Consider the following 15,101-nt stretch of genomic DNA (forward strand, 5'->3'; position numbering starts at 1 on the left):
TCGTAAACCTCATTCGTCAATTTTACGATTGTATGAAAGCGTAGGTTCAACATGAAAACGAACTCTCTGAGGTGATCCAGGTTACAAGCAGAGTGAAGCAGGAATGTGTCACGGCACCCACACCCTTTGCCATATACTTCTCAGTGGTGATGAGAGAAGCTTCAAAGTGTCGTGGCAATCAAAAAACCACTAAATGTGAGGACTGAGAAAGGTGTCTTTGACATATCAAGGTTCAAGGCGAAGTCTAAAGTGTGACGAGTCTCCATATTAGAGATACTCTACCTGCGCTGACGACGTATGCCTTATGTCTGATAGTATACCAACAATTCGGCCTGGTAATAAGTGCTTCCAATACGCAAATCCTTATACAACCACCTCGGGGAGTTGAATCTGATTCAACACCGCTGAATTTCGATGGGAAACCAATAGATGAAGTCTGTCATTTTAAATATCTTGGGAGCACTATACGACATGACAATACTCTGGCTTCAGAAATACCATCTGGCATTGCCAACGCTACTGCCAGTTTCGGGCGACTCACTGATCGTGTGTGGAGGTCCCATGATATCAAGCTTGAGACTATAGGGGCACAGATTACCAGTTCGCCGGACGATATCAGCCTGTCAGTTAAACGCAAAATGTGATAGTTCCGAACAACGGACAGGCTGATATCGTCCGGCGAACTGGTAATCTGTGGGCCCCTTTGGATAAACGTCCCTAAGGCCCTAATAAGAGATATGGTGCCTGTGCAAGCCAGATATCAAAAGACTAGACACCTGCCACCTAAGAGTGGCAGAAGAGAGACTTAGGATTAAATGGCAGGATCGTATTCCAAACTCCGCGTTCCGCGGTTCTGCGTCGTTCCGGGATGTACGGCATGGAGGCACTATTGATGCAGCGTCTGCTCAGGTGGTGTGGGCATGTTCTCCGAATGGACAATCGCTGCTTGCCTAAAGCTATATTCTACTCATAAGTAGCAGAGGGTAAGCACGGCGGCCAATACCTCCGATATAAGGACGTGCTCAAGCGGCACCTAAACGCGTGTGCTATCGATCCTGCACGTTTGGGAGGAGCCCCTTGCGAAACGGTCATCTTGGCGGTCTACCACCATGGAATCCATCAAGTCGTGTAGGTTGCATCTTTCCTCATATTATACTTTATCTTCGCAATGTTAAAAATACTTAACAGCTCAACAATAATGTACTTTATTCAGAGCGGCGCAATGCTAAGAATGCTTAACATGCGTTACACTAAGTATATTTCTAAGAATCTCGCGAAGCTAAGCATTCTTAACACGCATAATGGTAACCCAGTTCTGTGTTAGTTAGGCTTCCATTTTATTAGAAAAACATGAAAACAAAAAGCATACACCCTCAAGAACATATTGTAATAGTATTTCAATAAATATTATAGGTATAAATATTTTTAAATATTTTATAATTACCTTACGTCCTACGGTCGATTGCTGTCGCGGCACCATCTTGCCCCTAATTGTCAAAATACGTGCCCCTGAGCAATGCCCTCACTCGTCGAAGATAAGTTAGGTTTCAAACTATCATTATATTTGAAAAAGAATTGAGTTTAAGTGAAAATTACGTTCCAATATTTTTTTAATTCTGGTGTAAAGTATTCTTGACATTGCGAATTAAAGGGTTATAAAGGTCATTCCTAAGAACCATAAAAAGTAATATGGATCACCAATAGATCTATTAGCAATATGTAGCATATTTATTTTGTAGGTATATTTGAACATCTGTGTAAATAAGCGTTTTCTGACACAGATTGCAAGGCGCTAATAGCAGGCAGCAAAGTGATGCAAAGTTGCCACGGGAAGAGAAGGTGCGAGGTGTTGGCATCTAGAACAATCTTCGGGAACCCATGCAACCGCACCAACAGGATGTACCTCAAAGTTGTTTTTGCTTGTGGTAAGAATATTTTGTAATTTATAATGTGTTATTCATATTTTTTTATATAAAACAATAAATCATTTATTTACAAAATACATAATAAAATATGATTAAATTAATTAATTAAAGTTAATTACAAAAAACACACCTTAAAAAATATTAATTCTACACTTAACCTAAAATAACCCCCGCTGCATCGTACCTGGCTCAAAGGTCCCCATAATGCCTGCAGCATTCCCCCGCTGAACTGCTATGGAGACCTGTTGGACCAAGTACGACCCAGAACGAGGATCACCACCCCTCTCCCGCAAACGCCGGCCTAATTCCCTAAATAATTGGCGGGCTTCCCTACTCCACGGCCCCGTGGTCTCTACAGCCACCGGCACAAAATCGTACGCCGATGCCAGTGCGGAGTATAAGAGACGTTTCTTTATTAATATTACCTAATGATAATTTGGGCAATAAAATATTTGAATGTCTAAATTCCCAAAAATGGGTTAAATACCTACATACGTACCTACTACTCAAAGTGGTGTCTGGTTCTGGTACATTTTATAATTGATATTTTGTTGTTCAAATCCCAAAAATAAGGGGACCTAATGAGAGTAAGATTATCGCAAGTGGATGTGGCAGTTCATTCAATAGGGTTAGGTAGTAAATAAATAATGAAAGTTTTTTTTAACTAGGTACTAACCACGTACTAACTAATAGGTTGATTTTGATCATAGTAATTCGGCATTATGATTATTTCAACCCTTGATTAATGATATTTCTAACATATTGTGATGCAAATGAAGGCTGCGACAATATCAAACTCTTTGACCTCTTTTATAAAATGGTACCTTACAAAATTGAATTGGATATTTACCTATACAAATTCCAGACCAACAGTTATTACATTACAGCAAAAAAGATTAAGGTTTTTCAATATTTTTTACGTCGCTTGCTTTTTACCGTGTTATTCAGAGTTTCTTTGCTATAAAATCCTGAAAAAGCCTTTCTTGATACTTCTATATACATAGTGTCCCACGACTTTGCCACATGGAGGGGAAGTACTTTAAATACTGTAGATAGGACATTTTATTGAAAGAAGACTCCATTTTTATCTTTAAAACAATATGAACCAACTGCATTCAAAGAATTTTAAATAATCGCCTGTCTGAACGGGGAATCGAACCAGCTAAATGTGATAACAATAAAACCTGCAATGTTACTGATTGAAACCCTCAATCGTAAGAATTTATGTCTTTTAAATGACGTAGCATTTTAAATAAAAAAGACTAGGACGTTTCACATTTCATAAAATCATATCAGTATAATCCGGCATAATAATCGTTTTTGGTCCAGAGATAATCCCTTACGAAACTGTGAGACTAATGATCAAATGCGTTCTTAATTGTTGGTGTAGAATTGTGAAAAATTGGGCTCCTTAATACATTTTTTCCAAGGGCATCTCAACACGGAAAAATACTTAGACATTTTGAAGATTTTACGAAACGAGATTACGTAATATGAGATTAATAAATAGAGGAGAGTAGAGCGCCGAGATCTCATTTTTCAGCAAGACGGGGGCTCCGGCGCATAACAGTCGGATCACAAGGGAATTTCTTAACGCACATTTTCCTTCCTGGATCGGTACTCGTGGACAAATCAGATGGCCTCCAAGATAGCCAGATCTCACCCCGTTAGATTTTTTTATGGGGTTGTGTAAAAGATTTAGCCCCTTACTGCATTTGTTGAAATTTGAACTTTAATAGCTGTCAATAGAGTTAAATATCATATCCGCCATATATGGCTTCGTATGCGGTAAGGGGTTAGTTTACAGGAATCAGGATGAGAGTGTGCAGGAGTTACAAACTGAACTTAGAAATTAGTTTAAACAATCACCATGAAAAAATAAATAAATGAACGGGACCGGGAAATAAATAATGCGACCATACCTACGTACCAGAAGGCACAGATCTAGTACGGGACTTGCGTTAAAGGTAATTGAAGAGTAGAAAAGGGAAGCCATCGCGTATTCAACATTTCATTGCAAAAGAGAGTCAACAAATTCAAAAACATGACTACTTTGGAGATTCCATAAGGGTCTAACGGCCAATTTAATTGTACCAAAACGTAGGGTGTATTCGAGTATGGTACTGTTACAAAAGCAAATAATATACTCAATCACTAATTAATCCTGAATTCAAGACTTCCAAAGACACTTGACATTTTTGTCGCGCTTTTGATCGTTGACAAGAAATCTTATACATTTTAGATCTGTGCCAAAAACAGTTATTATGATGTGATGTGATATTGAAACTATTGAAAGCCACTTTATGTAATGTAAGTATATGTACTTAAAACACACCTTAAAAAATATCTTAATACCTATGGGTATTATTGTTATAGGTAATTTTAGCTAGGTACATTGAAGACAATGAACTTATCGAAATTGTTTTGGAATAAACATGAAAACTTGGTATTTATTCGAGCATTTGAAAGTTAATATATGTACCTATAGTGGATGAGGATTGTAAGTATTCTTAACACTTAAACTGTTATAAAACTCTTCGTAAATACAGCAATACTAAGCTGCTACGTGTACACGTGTCATATCGACAACCATCGGGATTGAAAGGAAAATTCAATACGGATGTGTAAACATTGAATTTTTCTCTAACGCGGAAAGAGTGACAGTTCAGAAATTGGTTTCAGACATAACATTATTCTCATAATATGAAGCTTTAATATTACATTAATTTCCCATTCTGAGTAAAGTTGGCTAATGTTAATAATACAGGATAACTTCAAATTGATAGTACAAAGCCAACGTTTTACTACTAGGTCACCCATCTAATTTAATCAAAGGTATTTTTTATTTATTTTATATAGGAAATATAATACCGGTGATAATAGGTATGTCGTATAGACATGATATCTAGAGTCGCTTTGTGACTTTCATTGTTTATTTTGTTAGAAATTTTATGATATAAGTATAACTTGTGTAGCAAGTGACAAATACCTTCACATATATTTAGTGTAACAAAATACTGATAATTACTTATATGCATCAAGTAGAGATTTGTCTTCTTTAAATCCAATTTTGCAAGCCCTGGGCACAAGAGGCCTTGGTTACTTTTTGTATCGTTTTAGTTTACACATCGTTTAACCCAGTTTCTAACTATGATTAATCTAGGTTAATATTACATAAGATTATTAAATATTTATATTCTTTTATGTAATAATACATATTCAAAGGAAAGAATAAGGTAAAATACCAATGACTTCCAGATAAAAAAGTGTAAAATTAATGATCAAATTTGATGAAATTCTCAACGGGATTTAGAGGCCGAAATTTATTTCACTGGCACATTTACCCTAGGGTTACATTTAGCGCAGCAGTTAATTACTTCTTGAAATGTGATTAACTGCAATTAAGAGCTTTCAGTTTTTTTAACAAAGGTTTCATCATCAGTTAGCGACTTATAAGAATGAATTAAAAAAGTCCAAAAACGAACAATGAGATCGCTGTCACTTTTACCTGACAATGTCCAATAATATCGGTGAGAATGAATGAATAAATGAATTTACTTACTTATTTATTGATGGAAATTATTCATTCAAACAAACGACATCTGTCTTTCCGTACTACCTACGTAAAACGGTGATAGACTAAACATGGACATAATTATGGTACGAATTTGGCTCACTTCTGAAGTGAAAACTTCTTTAGCGGCGCTGTGCACTTTTTTAGGTGGGGAAAAAATGTTAAACTCGCTTGAGTTTTTCTTTATTAATTTAAATGCCATCTAGTGAGTTTCGCTCTAACTGGTATTAATATACTTAACTCGAGTACTAACAGTGATGTGCTTAGGGGTTTCAAGTAATGCGACGAAATAACGCTAGATGGCGTTAACCTCAATTATACATAGTGCATTTTGCACTAGTCATTGATTTTTCACTTCTGCCGGCACTCTCTGAGTGCAACCCGTTGTTTTTTTTTTCAATACGAGTATCTGTAGGTACCTAGTTCTGAGAAATGCCTAACCAGAGCTCATAAACATCTCCTTATTTGTCTCAGAGGTATTTTATTAAGCAATGTAGACGTAACATTATACAAAATACATATTCAGTGAAACGTTCGATGTACTTACATAGTTATTACGTCTAATTCACGTTACTATTCTCAAACTAGAAGCTTATCTAGTAATAAGTAATTAATTATTATCTAGTAAATAATCATTTATTCGATCATAAGTAAATACAGGGTAGCCTAAACATTTTTTAACTTCAACAAAACGTATTATCTTCAAAATAGATAAAATATTCTCCTTTAGCTTTGATACACAAACGCAAACGTTTGTTAATTAGCTATTATAATACCTATGCCGCAGTAAAAAAATGCAAAGGAACGTATTATTGGGCCATCCTGTAGCTATGGTGACAGACGTAGTTCGTGTTAAAAATAATGAACCTACAATACATCTTAAATAGAGGATAGTGGATGACATCTTCTCTATAGAAACTAGTCCCCATTATCCTCTCTGGGTTTCGACATTATGGAAAATCTAGTACACTGACATGAGTTGCGAATTACCTGTTCGAACATGTATCGTACAACGTTTCACGGTAGTAATGGCGCTTTAAATTTTCGATATAGTTGCGTAATGAGCTTATTATCGCACTAGTGCGGTAAAGTAGCACCACAAGTACTGTAAAATATTTTTTACAGATTAGATTTACAAGAATAAATACGTCACTCTCATAAAAAACTATAATAAACTGCGAAAATTCATAGAATCCGTCTAAGCTAACTTTGCACCGATTTGGACAAACAAAGTGAAGAGTTGTCATTATAAACGTCATATGTTCATGGGAATTTGACATCAATGATGATATTGTCACACTTTGATGTCATTGCAAATTGTCAAAGTCAGTGTCCCCCGCATAGATGGTAGGATCTTAATATTCTTAATAGATGTGGTATACGCGTGCGTCCGTGAGGCGACACTATGATTGGTCTAATTTATTTGTTGCCCACCATAATCCATACTAATCAGCAATGCATTTAACACTGTCGATTTCGATGTTTTACTTAGTTTAATGCGTGCTGTTAATATATCTCCCGTGACAATTGGCTGGTTCCGCAGTTATTTGGAATGTCGTCGGCAGCGAGTAAAGGTAGACTCTTCCATTTCTTCTTGGTGCAGCACCCTGGCCGGCGTTCCGCAGGGCGGTGTGCTGTCTCCTTTACTATTTTCCATCTTTATTAACTCCATCACTACTAATATTTCTTCTTCTTACCACCTCTATGCCGACGACCTCCAAATCTACTCTCAATGCGTTATGAACGATCTGCCACAGGGTATCAGCTCCATAAACCGGGACTTGGATCACATTTCCAGTTGGAGCAAACGCTATGGGCTGAAGGTTAATCCGTCTAAATTGCAAGCTATAATTTTAGGCAGCTCTCAACTTATTTCTCGGATTGACTTTCCTAACTTACCTTTCATAGTCTTTGATGCTGTCCAGGTACCATTCTCGAGCCAGGTAAAAAACCTTGGAGTAATCTTAGATCGCACACTGTCTTGGGTACCACAAATAAGTGAGATCAGTAGGAAGATGTTTGCGTCTCTGGGGTCACTTCGCAGGCTTCGTAACTTCTTGCCGCTCGCTACCAGAATAAAATTGCGCTTGCTCAGTCTCTTCTTCTCCCTATACTGGATTATGCCGATATTTGCTATCTTGATCTTACAGAGGACCAGCTAAATAAACTTGAGCGCCTTCAAAACGCATGTATAAGGTTCATATTTGGCTTACGCAAATATGACCACGTCTCTGAATTTCGCACCCAGCTCAAGTGGCTCCCTATTCGCCATCGCCGCAACTCTCATATTCTTGTTCTTCTTTATAATATTCTCTTCAACCCTACTACCCCCCTATATCTTAAACAGCGTTTCAGCTATCTTTCTTCTGTCCGGTGTGCGGAGAAACTTCTCCTTGCTCCACCATCTTCTTCATCAAAATTTTATATAAACTCTTTTACTTTTCGTGCTGTTCGGTTGTGGAATGCTTTGCCATTAGACATTAGACGTGCTAAATCCCTTCCCATTTTCAAATTTCTTTTAAAATCACATTACCTTTCGCTGCCTTAATTTTGCCTTTATTTATGCCTGTATATTTTATGTATGTATGTATATATGTATTTATTATATTTGTATTTATGTATTATTTTAAAGTATGTAATGGTTTTCGTCTTGTTTTATTTTAATTCTATTTTTTATTAAATGTATATCGGCACTACCCGTTCAATGTTGTTAGTCCTTAGTTTCCTGCTACTGAAAGGTTGTCTGGAAGAGATCGCTTCTTAGCGATAAGACCGCCTGTTGTTACCTAGCTTTTAATCTGTGTTTAATTTCTGTGTATTTTTAATTGTATGGTGCACAATAAAGAATATTTATTATTATTATACTAATTTATGGTGGGGAATAAACAAAAATGTGAGACTGTGATAAGGACAAACAATAATAGCGCTTTCGCTGCTACTCCTACTGAAAGATACATAAGACTATCCCGTTCGGTCATTTTCCCCCACCCCTCATCTGTGATCCAGTTAAAATACTAGATTCATGGTCCCACGAGAGTGCCCTATCTGTAGCTTACCTATAATATATGTGTGTATTTTCTGGATTGTTAGTACGAAAAGTCGCAAGACTGGTAAGGAAGCGTGGTTGTTTTCAAGTATCTAGTTCAACTTCTTTGAAACTAACTCAGTAAGTAACACATTCTGTGTGCATCTTTCGAGTTCTTGGTACACAATGGCTGGATGTTTTACGAGCGCAAGTTATGCTTTTCTTTTCCGTTTTTAAGATATTTAAGTTTTTATGTTTGTTGAGAAATATTTTTGAAGGTAATATAAGTATGCTGCGTTGTGAGAAGAGGAATATTCCATAAAAGTAAATTTTTGAAACCTCATAATATAGTGCTGTTCGAAGAGCGTTGGGTTCTGCAAATACGATGGGTGCAGTTCAAACCACCGTGATATTTTTAGTGTAGGTACCGCACAAACTTTGTTCGCGGTACACTTATGGGATCACATCGATCTTGCAAATCAGTTAAATGTGTTTTTCTCAGAAACCGTTTGACGTAGATAGCTAAAATTTGGAACAGTTATAGTAATTACCAACACTAACGTTATTAATAAGTCAAAACCGCTTACTTATTTTTAGTTTTTTTAACAGTTAGTGTAGTAGGTTTAACCGCTTAATCCTGGGTTAGTGGGATGGTGCAAGTGGGCCTTAATGGATGAATTGTCCCGCCGGTTAGATACCAGATAAAACCTATTATCATTTATGTATAAATAGGAACCCATTACAAAAACCTCCATAGAATCCGCGCCTTTTCCATTGACAGTTCTATCAATAACCTCTTTCTACTATTTGTTGTTGCAGTGCCCCTGGGCGTTCTCACAGAGCAGTATGAGTCCGCTCGAGAGGCGGACGAGACCATGAATGGGGTTCTGAACTCAGCCGCTTCCGAGTTATACGACAACACAGGTATTTCTGTACTGATCCGTGACTGCTTTTTATCACATTAGCTATATTATTGTATTTAAAATGATTGTGTTTGTGTATTTCATTATTTGCTTCATTTATTTTCTCTCCTATTTTCTGTGCTATTTTTTCTTACTTTATTTTTCTTTAGTTTGTTATTTTGCCCGCTTTTCAGTTGAACCAAATTCAGAAACTCCGGAATTATTCGAGCGATCCGAAGCCCTCACCGTGTCTGCGTCGTTCCGTCTCCGTGCCTCTACCGTTGTTTATGTTTTTGTGTCAATATTGATTACATTTTCTGTTCAACGTTCGTAACTGCTTGGTACAGCATGAAGTAGCTGAGTTTTTATTTATCCTTTTTCTCTGTTTTCACATTATGTGCCTATATTGTTTTTAAATAAAATGTTTTCTCTCTTTATTTACTCTTTATCTTTATCACTTTAGTTAATACTTGGCAGTAGTAGTAGTAACACAAAGGCGAACTTATCCCTTTGAGGGATCTCTTCCAGTTCAACTTTGAGTAGATGAGAGGAGAAAGTGAGAAGAGGGGTGACAAATGCAACAACATATATAACAAGGTATCAGAAAGACAACGGATATAAATACATAGGTATACATAATTAATAGGATAAACATATATTACACAAAAAAACTAGAAAAAGATGAAGTACATAGAAAAATAGGCAAATTAATGAGTCAGATAAACATAGCTATTATAATATTAATCTTAGCGTTCCTGCATTCGTTAAAGTTGCATAAGCTTCTTTTAAATGACGCATGTTAAATTTGTACATGTAACAATCCACATGCTAAATTTGTATGGTTTGATTTAGTGAACTCAGAAAGATGGAATGAGGTAAACGCGACTCCTATGGTGAACCCGGCCGTGCAGCCGCCGTGGGTCATCAGCACGCCAGCCACGACTACTACTCGTACCGATCCAGTTGCTACCAAACATGAAGAGACTGCGATAGATAATACAGGTAAAGCATGTTTTATCGACGAGGTACCTGGGCGTTTTTTTTTTCGTTGTCCCCTACACTTTTTTTTTCAAATTTGGGATTTTTTATGTTATTTCTACTCAGAATCACGAGCTCTTTCTATCCTAATAGGAGAAAAAAAGTGTCCCAAAATTTCCATACATTTTTCGATCTTTCCATTCCGCGACCGCCATACAAAGTCTATGAAAAATGGTGACGTAATGGAAATAAAAACCTTAGGACACTTTTTTTCTCCTATTAGGATAGAAAGAGCTCGTGATTCTGAGTAGAAATAACATGAAAAATCCCAAATTTGAAAAAAAAAAGTGTAGGGGACAACAAAAAAAAAACGCCCACCTACAGATGTACCGTAAGTTTAAAGGGATGAAATAGAGAAATTGATTTTAGAATATTTTTATAATTTCAAGAATACATTATGTAGTAAGTAGAAAAATGTTAAATGAATCTTTGTCACCTACTAGTGTTGAGTCGCTCACTCGTGAGGCACCTCATTTGTACCACTCATTTTGTTAATTTGTCGCAGTACTTCGTACCGCAAAAATGTCTTACTTCACTCCTCTATTCATTTTACTCATTTACTCGCGCGCATCACAAACACCTCTTGCCACACAAATCATTCACATACTTCAAATTTCAAAAAACGCTTATCCGTTCTAATTCACTCGCGAGTCTCGCGCACCCTCAAAACTCGCAAGAGAGTCCCTGCCAGTCCCTGGATCGCGCGAGGCGTTAGGTGCTCGCCTGCTCGCCGACACTCGTAACTCAAATGTCTCAAATGAAGAAACGAATAATGGTCCACACTGTCAACTGCCGAACTACAAACCTTATTGCAACGACAAAAGGTCCACCGAGAAATGCGTTGAGTTTGTACCACTCACCGCCTCTCTGTGACATGAACCCCTCAAAAATCCTTTCAAAATGAAACAATGAATTAGAAATACCCAAAGAGGGAGTGAGACAGACACGCAACGTACTTCAATATCGCTTCGCGTCACCACCGAAAATACGTTAACAATTAAACACGAAAGACAACAAGCGTAAGCGCTGCAAGCTGTCATACATCTTACGCCTTTTTGATCCTTTCTTACTTGTCAAAATGGCGCGAGAAATCAGTCACTAAAAGGAAGTTCGATGTGTTGCTTCTCTGTCGCACTTGTAAATTCGTAGGTAAGTGTGACAGGGACGCCACATGACGAACTTGGTTCGCGGTACGCGCTCTCAAACAGGCATTTACGAAGCTTGCTTAGAAACAGTAATCCTTTACCTCACCTCATTTGAAGTAAGACATTGTAACACCTCATTTTAGAAAATGAGGTACTCATACAAACTCATTTTAAATTGATGTCCTACCCATCACTATCACCTACATCCTAATGTCCATATCCCAATCATTTCCGTAAACTATATACAGGATTTTTCTTTGACTCATTATTCTGTTAGGATTACTTTTCAGAGAAAACGAACTCATTTTGCCTTATTTGCGATTCAATGAAACTCTCATAAACAGGACAGATTTCTCTTGTGAAAAACTGAAGCTACTAGGTAATTGGTTTTTTCTCTGTATTATAAGGAAAGTAATTTGTGGTGGAGCATTCATTCACAGAAAACAGGCCCATTTAATAGAATTTCTAAATAAAGTAACTTGTTTACATTGGTGTTAATTACATTAAAAATGACGAAAGTATCTTATTTAAATCAGATAAAATTATATATAAGATATTATTAAAAGATCCTAAATTAAACAATTAAAAACTGCATTTGTTTACAGGGTCACCCTTATCACGGAATATCGCAATTTACGTTGGCATAAGCGTCCTACTATTCATCTTCTTTATTGTACTGCTCATCGCAGTACGCTGCTATATTATAAGAAAACATACGAGAAACTCCAAAAACGGCGACATGTTCATTGCCGAAGCACCCAACGTGTTCAACGATGCTGTGTCAGACATTGATAATGACATTGATGTCACGCACATGTCAGGCACTTTCTACGACCCCGTACATCCGGACATGATATTATATAGGGACGTGCCTGGCGGTAAAGGGACGTTACGCGCTATGAGACCCTTATCAACCATATACCCCTGTGCCGGCGCCAGTATGTACGGTAATTTAGATTACGTCCCTCCGCAGTACAGAGAAGTTGCGGCTGGCAGGCTCAGTAGAGAAGCAAGTAGGGAAAAAGAAGATGTAGAAATCGATCACGAGGTAGTAGTTAGTCCAAAAAGTTTGAATAGGTTTTCAAATTCTCAATATTATTACGGCTGACGACGTGATGGTACGGCCGATGACGAGACTAGGACTTACTGTTTTTAGGGACATTGTAAATGTTGTGTCGCATAATGTATATAAGAGTTTTTTTACGGTAGTTGTATTAATTTGGCACCAAAAACCTCACTATTAAATTAAATTGTTAATTCTAGTGATGATTTCATGTGTATTATAAACAATTTTACACGATTTTAGTTCTTTAGAAATGATAAAGAATTTATGACTCATCAGTCAGTATATTTAAGCAAAAATTATCGTCCATTGTGATCAAAATTGTCATTAAGACAACCCTTAAGTATAAATTGTTTTTTTCTTGTAAATTAAAATAACTCTGTAGGTGTATAATGCAGGTTTTATAATGAAACACTACTCTAATACTTTTAACTACCGAAAGTTTGTTTAATCTGGTCACACATTTTATAAAATACGTACTTATTCACAGACCCAGGGTTGTGAACACCGCAAATTGATATGTATATCAACATGTATTACATGTCGCTTATTCCGTATTTTGTTGTATCAATATATATATATATATATATATATATATATAATATAATATAATATAATATAATATATATATATATTTCAAATATTAAAATAAAAACGCTTGGTCACTTCAACGGCTTATGCATAAACGAAGTTAAAGCAACTGTGATGAAACAACTTCGAATTTTAATTTATCACTGTTTCGCTGACATCCTCATTTAATAGCTTATCGGGTTTTCCAAATAAAACAAAAGGGTGCATTGAATTGTTTTTGCATTTTCCGATGTCTCCATTCAATATTTTCCATTGTAAAAACTTTTACAATGGACCGTTCGAAATATTGTATTTATATTTAGGGGACTTTAAAAATAACAAATCATTGATGGGTAAAAAATAAAGTTGGATTTGTATCCGATTTAACTATTTAAAGCCTTATAAAACATCGATTTATGTATATAGATATAAATATTATGAAACATTAGGTAAGTTCGTAATACTTCTAGTCAAATCATTTATTACGAAATAATTTAAAGCTTTCGTCACATTAACCACAGCAAAGGCTTGTTCGTAATACCTACTTGTTATTAACGATGTCTTTACTTTCATACTAAAAATGTATACCTAATTTCAATTTGCATACATACAAAATGTATAATGAACGACTTGCATAAAAACTAAATGAGTAATAATTTAATAAAACATAACGCTCTAGTAACATAATATGTTCCTACTCATTTACCATATGAACATTTGCAATAACTGATTGTTCATTAATCATTATACTAATTATACATGTGAAGTGAAATTATGCATTATGAGATATAAACGTATGTATTTAATGCATTTTATTATTATGCAACTTTTAGTCATTTATGTAACTTGAAATTATGCAAAAAAAAATGTTTTTGGTTTTTATACAAAACATTACACAACCCCCTGCAACATTGTTATAAAACTAAACAGGTAAGTACCTACAATACTCAGCCATCTCAAGTATTTTTTGAAACGATCTACACTAAATCAAATTTATTTTACGGTTTAACTTACGTATTTTTAGTTAACAAAAGGCAACATCAGCCAGTAATTAAATGTTTCCTAACGCCTGCTTTAAAATTAGTGTAAAATAATTGAGTGTTGCTCCCTACTCTATCCATTCCCTTTATCCTACATTTATTTATTAGGTTCAGTAAGTATAGGTACATAATCATTTGCGCTTCCGTGTCTGTGCACTGAATTTTAATGCTGCTCCCAGGTAATAACGCTGTCGAATTGACTGTCCATTTTTTTTAAGTTAATCAAACCCAAAGTTACTTTGAAAGAATAATTGTTTGTTTTTTAAGCAAGTCTTACGTACAATTGCGTTCCCATTGCCATTAATTAAAATTAATATTATGTACCTACGTAACAAAGCATCGATGACTACATAGGTATGCTCTTTACTATATAGGTAGGTACACATTTTATAAATAATCTAGCTATATATTCTGGTAAAGTTTCATTTCAACCAACAACCTATGGCAATTAACGATTTCCCGTAATTGAAAATACTTGTAACATATCTGTGTTAAGGTGTACAATTTTGTATTACGTTTTTTATTAAAAAGGTATGAAATTTGTGTTTTATTTAATCCTCTTTGTGCTAAGAGCTGTGGCTAAAGTACGAGCTACACTTGTCGGGGCGCATTATTTGAGGTAGGTATTAAAAGCAGGACCCAATAATTATTTGGATATGATGAATGAGTTTGTGGAATTTCTTTCGAAGGAACGCTGAAGTTTTGAGAAAGTATGTTTCTTTAGTTTTGTGTACGACTTATACCTAACTAAAAGTGTAGGTAAGTATAAGCATAGTGTATTATTAACAATATTCCAGATTTAGAGTTACTATGACCAGT

General features: G+C 35.8%; 1 protein-coding gene across 2 annotated transcripts in view; it reads left to right on the top strand.

Annotated features, from left to right (window-relative positions):
* The window catches only part of LOC134651131 (protein eva-1 homolog C-like), a 44,261-nt gene extending 31,469 nt beyond the window's left edge, over positions 1-12,792 (top strand). The window contains exons 5-8 of one of the 2 annotated variants that reach the window (XM_063506155.1): positions 1,782-1,925; positions 9,344-9,448; positions 10,279-10,428; positions 12,215-12,792. In XM_063506155.1, coding sequence (XP_063362225.1) covers positions 1,782-1,925; positions 9,344-9,448; positions 10,279-10,428; positions 12,215-12,717 — 902 coding nt within the window. In that variant the 3' untranslated portion in view covers positions 12,718-12,792. Of the gene's footprint in view, positions 1-1,781; positions 1,926-9,343; positions 9,449-9,620; positions 9,710-10,278; positions 10,429-12,214 lie in introns of those variants that run through there. The other variant, XM_063506156.1, reaches the window with a different exon arrangement.
* The last annotated feature ends 2,309 nt before the right edge of the window (positions 12,793-15,101 follow it).

The sequence above is a fragment of the Cydia amplana genome, chromosome 9 (genome assembly GCF_948474715.1).
Source record: "Cydia amplana chromosome 9, ilCydAmpl1.1, whole genome shotgun sequence".
In the NCBI taxonomy this organism is placed as follows: Eukaryota; Metazoa; Arthropoda; class Insecta; order Lepidoptera; family Tortricidae; genus Cydia; species Cydia amplana.